Here is an 11,031-nt window from a genome sequence, read left to right as displayed (position 1 = left end):
AAAAAGCTACAAATGTCTCACTAATGTGCATCTCCTAATTCGAAGCCTAAGATGGTCAAAATGGAGCCCGAAAATGACCCACGGAATCTGGAAACGTTTTGGGCCTTGTTTTGCAATGTTCAAATCAGTTTGGGCCCAATTTGACCCAAGCCTTCTAGAAGGGCAAAAGGGTAATTTAAGAAACCCTAAAAGAGGGGAGAAGGGAGCCCTCTTCAACGAAAATAATTTCCCTCGCGCGCGCCCCTGAAGCTGAAACCCTAAAAAGTCTCGCGCGCCCCTGGGATAAGCTCATGACCTTCCGCGGGCACCACATCCGGCCTTACGTGGTGGGAGACTAGTGCTTCCCGCTTCTACTGCAAGAAGGTTCTCGAATCCTACACTGAAGTCTCCGACATCGACGCCATCATCGAGCAATCCAACGAACCCCTCCCCGCCGCCTCCACCACCCTCATAAGCCTGTCAGTCTTTCTCCTCTTCCTTCCGCCAATGCTCTGTAACGTTTCTCATCTTGTTTCATTTGTTTAGTGCTGGAACACATGTATCTTTTAAGGGTGTTTGGGTGGAACACGTTTCTTTGCACTAAATTTATCATGTGATAAAAATTATGCTATTAGCTTCTCTTTGGTCTTTTTCTGCTTCTGCCCAGCACTGTTTCGATGGAATGGAATGCCATCTCCAATGTGTAGAGAGATTGGGCCACCTTGTTTTATTCATTATTCTTTTTATATTTATTTTCCTTTTTTTAATGCTTTGGATGATACCTTTCCTCCTTTGTTGTACTTTCCTTTTCCCCCCTCATTAATAGTTTCTTTTGTTTAAAAATAATTATTTACCAAAAAAATAGTATGCCTCGATAAGTGCATGGTCTTGCTGTGATAGATATTCTGGAATTTAAATTTGTTTTTACTTTTCGTGTTTGCATTTTGAATTTCTTTTAAGATAGCCATCTTCTGCAGGAATGTCCTTATGAAAGAATCACAAGAGGTGCAATTACAACAAAGGTCAATTGAAGAAGGTTTTCCTTTGATTTAATATTACAGTGATTATTTTTTAGCCTATAATTATACTCTATCTAGTTTAACATAGAATCATGTACTGGCGGATCTTGTACGGGCATATTTTTGTGATATCTATTATCTAAGTTGATAGAAAAATGTTAAATTACTATTATGTTCTTGATTAATTTTTTTATTATAATATGCAACTCACTACCAAACATTAAGTTAATTTTTAATGAAAAGAGAATAGACAAAGAAAATGGGGGAAAGTGCCTTGTTTAGCATGTATTTCAAATCAAATAGTCATACATATCCGTTGTTGTTCTCTGTGGATATAAGGTACTGATATTTTGGGTTTGGGTCATCTTTTGCAGAAACTCATCCAAGAATTGTCAAATCTCCAGTATTTTTGAAGTCATGCTCAAAGACTATTGTCCTTGTTTGTACATTCCTTACCTTCAAACTCTTGAAGTAAAATCTTTGTTTCAATAGTGATCATTTTCATCCATGGGTGTCCAAGTGACATGGTTTGCTTTAACCATTTCAGCTGATGATTTTGTGAAGCAGGCATTAGTCAACTGAGATACTTCAATTCATTATTCATCACCATAGAGTAAATAAATAATTTGATCAAATGAAATTCTGTCATTATGATGAGTTCGAATAATGGAAATGATCAAATAATATTGATGAAATAAGAGAATAACAGGAAATAGAAAGCAAAATTTGATAGAAGAATATCTATTAGCCCAAGCCTAATGGCCTCCCACACCAGAGAAGATTCTCGGTGATCTCACTTTCTCCACATAACAAAAAATAATATCCCCCCACTCACCCTCACCTCCCTTATTCCTTATAACCAACTCAATTACTCCCTTTTCTGCCAGCTCAGCCCCCCTATTCTGTTTTTTACGTCTCCTATAATAAACATGCAAAACCTTGGGTCCATTTTCCACATTTTCGTATCAGGTGGCCCAAGTCTCCCTCTTGATTCCTATCACATTATGTGTTCTTTTAGATATTGTAAAGCTATTTTCACAAAAAAAAAAAAGAAGATATTGTAAAGCTGGTTGGCATGGCTAAATGTTATATTCCGTGTATGGTTAGATATTTTATGCAAAATAAATCATTAGATGCATGATTCCAACTAGAATTCATTAAAATAGTTTGACTGTGTGTGGCCTTCATCTCACCCCCCCGCCCCCTCCCCTTTTTTCCTCTTTAGGTGGCCAGTGCAGGATATGGCTTGTACCACACTGTTGCAGCTGATATTTTTGATACTGTAAGGTCCAGGAATGGATTAACAGTTGCCATAGTTTTGAAGCCATTTAGATTTGAAGGGCTTAGACGACAAGATGAGGTATCTTTGATGCTTTGATTTATATACTTTGTTATTGTAATGATGTAAGAAATCACAACTACAAAACAATAATCTTTCATGTTTTTTAAACATTTCCACTTGCAATATGATAAATATTTATGTGGGTTTAACATCTTATCAATTATGATTACTTAGGAAAATTCCATTGAAGGTTATTGGCTATCTTAATTTTTTTAACTTTATGATTGCCTAAGATTCCTTGACTAATGTTAATGTGTTGCTATTAAATCATTTTTTAGATCATTTAGTCTGTATGAGATGTTTATCTGGTGCCATAAATTCTCAGGTGAAAGTCTTGATGCAGAAACTTAAGGAGAACACCAATTTACTTATTGGTGAGTTATGCTTCATATGCTTGCTTGTTAAAAATATTACTGACAAACTTCTTATCTGGCTCATTGGTCCAGGAATGGTTATTGTTGTCTTTTAACTGAAGGAAATGAATTTGTGTAGGTTGTAGAGACCGCATTGGCTTTGCAAGAAGCAAGGTGCTTTGCTGTTGTTCTGGAATGTGTGCCTGCACCTGTTGCTGCCGCAGCAACAGCAGCCCTTCAAATTCCTACTATTGGAATTGGGGCTGGACCATTTTGCAGTGGACAGGTCAGTTGGCCTGATTGCTCTTTTGGCTAAAGGATGAGTGCGGCCTACATTGGTGGCAGTGGCACCAATTTTGTATAGCTAAATATGCATGATCATTGTTTTATTTGTTTCATCAAATTGTTGTTTTGGACTTTCTGTTTCGTGATTAATTGTTTCTCTTGAATGATATTTCCACTTTCATATGTATGCGTGTAGAAATTATTGAGTTTTGAGAATATTTTAAGATTGATCTTGAGTCTCTTTAGTCTTTACTGCTTATAGCAAGGGATGGAATTCTAATGTGGTTACCCCTTAGTCATTATTCAGATAATTGAACAAAGCATTGCTTGTGAGTTTCAATTCTACTTTACACTTGTTCTTCTGGTGAAGAGACGAAAGAAATCTTTTCTAGGTAAAGCTTAAAGCAGAAGATTTCTAATTTAGTTTCATTGTTCGTGCAGGTTCTGGTTTACCATGATCTGCTTGGTATGCTTCAACACCCCCACCATGCAAAGGTATTTGTAGCATACCTTAACCTTGTTCTTCTTTCAAGACATGGAAGCCCGTGTGCGCCGGGAACAAAAAAAGTCACCAGAAGAGGCAAATCAAGTAAAACAGGTATTTAAACAGATTATTGAGAAGAAAGTAGGCCATTTTTTTAACTTTATTAGGTTTCCTTATATTTCATACTGTCTACAAAGTTTATCGATAAGTGTATAGCATATTTAGAGTCAATGTCGTTTGTTGTTTATTGCCACCAATTCAAAGCACTTTCGATTTTCTGTATAAATATAACTAGAGCACATATTTTGATTATTTTCTATCTTTTATGCATATTAAATGTCACTGTTTAGAAGTAGACCGTTCCCATTATTGATACGTTTGGTTTCTCTGTTTCAGGCTGAAATGCAAAAAATGAGAGTTGAAATGGCTGCCATCAAGAGGGATGCTGAGCAACTCACGTCAGGTAATAATTATGTGTTCCTTTAATATTCTCTTGAATAAAATTTAAATTCACCAGTTGGATATAGAAATAAATAAAACCTCCGTGTTTCTTTGTGGGCAAAACTTAGACTTAATGGTCATACTGCTGCATTTCCAGTGAAATTTTCAAGTAACGTCCTCGTTTACTGCATCATTTTCTGTAGTTTTTATCATATAAGCTGTCTTGTTTCTAATTTTGGGGTTAAATAACAGTAAAAACACTTGGTAAAACCATTTCTTTGCCTAAATGTGTGCCTTGTGGATTTTGATCTCTAAATGATGAAAAGTATCATGGCTATGGATATACTCCAATGAAGCTTTATTGTCATAGTTACACTGATAGAGGTCATTCATTATTTTTCATGTGTTGTTTTGCCGATTAAGCACATCATTAATCTTGGGAACTCCTCTTGATGTCTGTATTGTTCTTTTATCTTCATTTTAAATGATATCATGCTTTTTCATAAAAAAGACTTGATATTTTTGTTTTGATTGATATTGTTTCAATAATAGTCTCTGGTAATCGATTACAATAAATGGGTAATCGATTACCAGAGAACCTTTTATATAAATAACTTTCGAACATATGATTTCCATTGTCTGGTAATCGATTACATGTATAGGTAATCGATTACCAGAGTTTTAAAACAATAGTTTTCTCAAATTCAGTAATCAAACAGTTAGCGAGGGATTCATCCCAGTTAGTGACGGATAAAATCCGTCGCAAATAGCGAGGGATTTAATCCCTCTCAAATAGCGAGGGATTTTACATACCTCTCAATCCCTCTCATGTGGTCTGAAAGAGCACCAGATATGCCAATAATCTACTCTTGTATTGATAATATTTGTTTAAATTGTGGTGATTTTTAAACACCCAAATAAATAAAACATTTGGTTAACACTTCTAATTTCTCTATATCCTCCTTTTCTTTACACACATACCATCAATAAATTATTTGCAAAATGGATGATCACAAAAGCTAGACTTGTTTTTATTTGATTTGTTTGTGCAAAACAAGTATATATTTAATCTAGGTAAATTTTTAAAATATAAAAAATGTTTAAAATTAAAAGTGAGATATAATTATTAGTTTGAAATAAATAAGAAAAAATTTGTAACTAACCCAAAGCTAGAATAAAAGCATAATTTTTAAAATTTTAGAAGATTAATGTGAAATTATAAATAATTAATATTGGAGAAAATTTTAACAAAATCATGAACATAAAAAAAAATAGAAATAATTGTTAAGGTCAAATCTCTTTGAGATGATGTTGTAAACTTTTAATGACAATAAAATGTCAAAAGGAAATTTCTAGTGTTCTAACTTATTCTACTAATTATGTACCTTGAAAATGTGATTAAAATACATGTTTTGTCAATATACGATTTACTTTTGTAAGCAGATTATGACAATTACTTTAAATTTCTTATTCTTTCGAACATTTTTTACAAGTTAATTTTCATAAATTTAGAAATAAATAGTTTTAGTTGAAATAAAGGGTTTAATTTAATTTTTCTACATTATGATTAAGATTTCAGTTAAATGCGAAAGAGATTTAGAAAGCTCATCGTGATGGAGGAGCCAATTTTTAAAAGCAACACTCGCTTAAGCAAACCAATTTGGACGTTTTAGTGAGATCAAAGATACTTGTTTTATATCAATAAGCCCTTGCTTAAGCTCAATATTCAATGCTTCAACGACTACAGATCAAAGATACTTGTTTTATATTAATTTTTAGGGATTTCCCTTTCCTCTCATTCTGAATTTTAAAAAGAAATAAAACTTGAAGACCTGTGCAGATCTCAAAGTGTTTACAATATCATGGTGGGTCACTTTGAAAATCTATTGTCCTCGATAACTTATAGGATGATGTTATTAGAAGCAAATTTATGAATTCAAAATGTTGATACATACATATGGCTTTTTAACTTTGGAGGGGTAATTTTATTCAAAATTTTTTGAAATGCTTGTGAAATTAATACGATTTTTACTATAAATTTTTTAAGCAACGGTAGTGTTTAAAAACACTAAATGCGTGATTTTAATATTTTAAAATAATGGCAAAGTTGTACTTGTCATGACCTCAAAGATCAAACCTCATAAGTATGCAAACTCAAAGATCAAAACTTGTGAAATGGAGCACTCTTACGGGCCCTCTACCCTCTAAAAGTTCCTTATATGCATGTGTCTATTATAAACTTGCAAATATCAAATTCTACCCTCTAAATAGGCTACAATTAAGGTAACATTTATAATAAAAGATTATGCAGATAATATGCAGATATTATGCATATATTCTTTCCGTGATCTAACACACCCCCGCAGTCGAAGTGGGAGGTTGTCGTACGCTGAGACTGTCTCGAAAATCTTTAAAGAGTATGCGCAGAAGTCCTTTAGTAAAGATGTCGGCAATCTGATAACGGGACGAAACATGAAGAACATGAACTTGTCCACGAGCAACTTTCTCACGTACGAAGTGGATGTCCATTTCAATATGTTTAGTGTGTTGATGTTGAATAGGATTGCCTGAGAGATATATCGCACTAACATTATCACAGTAAACTAATGTAGCTTTGTCGATCGGACAATGTAGTTCCAAGAGGAGGTTCCGGATCCAGCAGGACTCATAGACAACGTTAGCGACCCCTCTGTACTCGGCTTCAGCACTAGACCGAGACAAGGTAGGTTGACGTTTAGAGGACCAAGATATCAAGTTGTCTCCAAGAAAAACACAGTATCCAGAGGTGGAGCGTCTTGTATCAGGGCATCCACCCCAATCAACATCAGTGTAAGAGATGAGACTAGAGATTGCAGACTTATAAAGATGTAAACCATAGTCAAGAGTGCCTTGAATGTATCGCAAAATGCGTTTAAGTGCATTCATATGTTCATCCTTCGGGTCATGCATATGTAAACAAACTTGTTGCACAACATAGGATATATCTGGTCTCGTGAATGTAAGATATTGCAATGCTCCCGCTAAACTGCGATAATGTTTAGCATCTTCGTAGGGAGATCCTGAAGAGATACTCAGTTTAGCCTTAGTGTCCACCGGTGTAGTTGCAGGTTTACAAGAGGTCATGCCAGCTCGTTCAATAATCTCTTCTGCATATTTTCGTTGACTAAGAAATAAACCACCGACATGTTGTGTAACTGCAATGCCCAAGAAGTAGCTTAAAGGGCCCAAATCCTTCATAGAAAATTCAGAAGCAAGGTGTGAAATTTGTGACGAATTTTGTGACGGAAAAAATAGCATCGCTAATAGTGACGCATTTTGTGAGGGAATTTTAAGTTTTGTGACGGACAAGAATTTATTGACTTTTGTGACGGATTTTGTGACGGAATATATTCCGTCTCTAAAAATCCGTCACAAGTTTCGTCACTGAATCAAAAAAAAAATATTTGTGACGGATTTTGTGACGGAAAAATTTTCGTCTCTAAAAATCCGTCACAAATTTCATCACTAAATAAAAAAAAATGTTTGTGACGGATTTTGTGACGGAATGAACTTCGTCTCTAAAAAATCCATCACAAATTTCGTCACTAAAATGAAAAAATTTAGTGACGGATTGTTCCCTCTCAAAATTCCGTCACAAATAGGTTAAAATATTTTTTGAAAAAATTTGTGACAAATTGTTCCCTCTCAAAATATTAAATTTTATTTATGAAACTTTTATATTTAAGAATTATGCATAATTAAACAAAATATGTTAAAGGACTGAAAAAATTATGAAATTCATTTAATTTAAATAAAAAATTGTCAATTTTGAACATAAGAAACTAAGACATTCATTAAAAATATTTAAAAAAGAACTTGTGAAATAAAAAAAAATATTAATTTAATTTTGGCTTAATTACATTTTTGATCCCTAAAGTATTGTAATTGTGCAATTTTGATCCCTAAGATTTTAATTGGATAATTTTAGTCCCTAAAGAATTGTAATTGTGCAATTTTAGACCTTTAATTTTTAATTGAACAATTTTAGTCCCTAAAAAATCATAATTGTGCAATTTGAATATCTCCCATTAAAAATGTAATAATTTTAAAATTTTAATATATATATATATATAATAATTTAAAATTATACAATTATTTGCTTATTTAAGTTAACATATACTATAATTTTTATTAATGTAACAAATGATATTTATTTATTATTACTAAATAAATAAAATTTATATATTATTAATAATTTAATATTGCTAATAAATTAATATCAATAATATTTTTAGTATATTTATAGATAAATTGAAAATTTGATAAATATAACTTATATATTAATATACTTTTACAAAAATATAAATATAGTAGATAAGATATGTATATTTATATTTTTGTAAAAGTATATTAATATATAATAAGTTATATTTATCAAATTATTAGTTTATGTATAAATATACTAATAATATTATTGATATTAATTTATGAATAATATTATAAAAATATAATATATATATATATATATATATATATATATATATATTTTATGTATTTATTAATAATAAATATATATCATTTGTGTGACACCTCCACATACAATAACACAAATAACAAAAATTGAATAACATAATCTTTTTCATAATTGAAATACCAAACATGTTTAATTCAAATCAAAACTCATGTATTTGTGGAATTAAATAGATATTCATACATCTCATGCAACAAGGAATACAACAGAACAATCAAAAAGCAAAATATAAACTTGCATAGTTTATTTGTTTCTCTCAGGGTTCTCTTAAGAACCCACAGAGTACTCTAATCCATACAATAAACATCTTACTCATATGATTGTCTCTTACAATTGCATTCTCTTATGGTGTGTTTGGATGAGTAATTTTACAAATTCAAGGAATTTGAAATTCTTGGTATTTGAATTACTTTGATCTCAATTTCTATCATTTTAAAATATTTTGTTTGGATAAGTCAATTCAATTTGTTTTAAATTTTAAATTGTTATTTGGATATGATAATTTGATTCTATCATGATAAAATTGCTTTTAAAAATATATTTATATATTGAGATTTTTAAATAAAATTTTATAAAAAAATGTTAACCAATTTTTAAATATTTAATAATTTTAAAAATTAATTTAGATAATATTTAATAATTTTTAAAGTATTTTTGAATATTCAATAATTAAAAATATGAAGATATAAGATAAAATATATAAGTGAAATAAGAAAAAAATATGAGAAATTTCAAATTCTTACATTTTTGGGAGAATTTGAAATTCTATTATTTCCAAGAATTTCACAAATGCTTGGAATTCAAATTCTTTGTAAATTCTCCATCTAAACAAAGTATTTCACCTCAAAATTTTAAAATTCTTCAAACAAATGAATTACCCCATTAAAACTCCTCATCCAAACATACTCTTAGGTTTCTCATAGGAACCATAGAGATATTAAAATTATACATTTATATTTAAATATAAGAAAAACAACAAAAAGAAGCATGTATATCCAGAACGGGCCGATCTGAAACCAGAACGGTCCGTTCTGAAACCAGAACGGCCCGTTCTGGAATCAAATTTTAAGGTAGAACAGCCACGTATGGAACGGCCGTTCCGATTTAGTTTTAATAGGCTATTTTAGTATTTTAGAACGGCCCGTTCTGAAACCAGAACGGCCCATTCTGAAACCAGAACGGCCCGTTCTGAAATCAAATTTTAAGGTAGAACAGCCACGTATGGAACGGCCCGTTCCGATTTAGTTTTAATAGGCTATTTTAGTATTTTAGAACGACCCGTTCCACTTTGGGAACGGGCCGTTCTGTATTTGCGTATTGTTCATAAATTTATTGTTAGAACGGGTCATTCCGCTTTAATTTTAATAGGCTATTTTATTAGTCTAGAACGGCCCGTTCCCGTTTGAGAACGGCCCGTTCTGGGCTACTTAAAAAGCAAAATATTACAAAAATTAATTTTCATAAATATTCATTATTACGATAGTAATAATTATTAAAAACCTTTAAAACATTTTATAAAAGTCATTAAAATAACTATAAAAAGATAATGTCCACAAATATAAAATAAATAATAATTAACTAATTTAGTTATTTATTGAAAAATATCTTTCTAATTTCATAATTTTTAATTTTAAAAATTATATTTTTAGTTAAAAATTAAAAATTTCTTATTTTTTGTTAATAAAATAATATCCATTAATTTCTTAATTTTTATGCTTAAAAGCAAACTTATAAAATAATCTAATTTAGATTTGTGAAAGAAATAAGCATAACCTAAAAAATGGAGATATTTTATTTTGCATGAAAGTTATTAATATGACAGGTATTACTCGATCTTGTGTTTTCAAGTATCCTAATATTGTGAAAAATATGAGTTAGAATTGATTTAAAAGAATAAATATTAGAACTATATATTCAAATGTATCACAAAGAAAAAGGAAGGGAAATAACATATGAATTAATTGACATTGTAATAACTATCCACAGTCAACGATAGAATGAAACACCATCAAATTAGGCTCAAATAACTCTATCTTCTCGTTTGCACTCTCAAGTGATAATTTAGAAAGCATGCACACTCATTATAATTTCATGGATTGAAAATGTTTCCCTTAAAATTACAAAATCATTTCAACAAAACTATATTACAAAATCATTTAAACAAATTTATAACAATATAAAACTACTCCACAAACCCGTGTTTTATAGCATTTACTTTAGTATGATAAGATCTTATAATATTATAAGTGTTTAAAATTTAATAAATCTTTGTATTTGTATAATTATTTAAATACTTATAGGATGTTATTTTATTTTAAAAATAAAGAAAAATTATTATAATTAAATTTTGATTGAAAGTAAAATAAAAATATAAAAAGTAACTAATTAAATAAATTTCAAAAATGACATTCTATATCACAAGAATATTAAAATGATTTTATATAATATTTTGATTTAATATTAAATTTCTTTTGATTATAATATTTTAATTTATTTTATTTAAATATCAGTTAACATATTTTATTATATTTTCATTTTAATTTATTATAAAAGAATTAGAATATTTAATTTAGCATATTCTATTCATACGTGTATTTTCATTTTTGTTAATTTGACAT

At 30.2% G+C, this 11,031-nt stretch overlaps 1 protein-coding gene across 2 annotated transcripts; it reads left to right on the top strand.

Annotated features, from left to right (window-relative positions):
- LOC145954454 (protein ACCUMULATION AND REPLICATION OF CHLOROPLASTS 3, chloroplastic) lies at positions 1 to 4,850 on the top strand. Of its 2 annotated transcripts, none has more exons than XM_083068660.1 (8): positions 1 to 458; positions 957 to 1,015; positions 1,373 to 1,437; positions 2,224 to 2,358; positions 2,666 to 2,714; positions 2,833 to 2,979; positions 3,420 to 3,576; positions 3,859 to 4,850. In XM_083068660.1, exons 2-7 carry the CDS (start codon positions 967 to 969, stop codon positions 3,434 to 3,436), a joined length of 462 nt encoding a protein of 153 aa, XP_082924786.1. In that variant the 5' UTR covers positions 1 to 458; positions 957 to 966; the 3' UTR covers positions 3,437 to 3,576; positions 3,859 to 4,850. The 2 variants fall into 2 exon arrangements, with proteins under 2 accessions (XP_082924786.1, XP_082924787.1); XM_083068661.1 differs by having other exon boundaries at positions 1 to 493.
- Positions 4,851 to 11,031: the final 6,181 nt, after the last annotated feature.

Source organism: Cajanus cajan, chromosome 2 (assembly GCF_000230855.2).
Source record: "Cajanus cajan strain Asha chromosome 2, NIPB_CcT2T_4, whole genome shotgun sequence".
Classification (NCBI taxonomy): Eukaryota; Viridiplantae; Streptophyta; class Magnoliopsida; order Fabales; family Fabaceae; genus Cajanus; species Cajanus cajan.
Note: the sequence above shows the minus strand (reverse complement) of the source record. Positions and strands in the feature narration are given on the sequence as shown.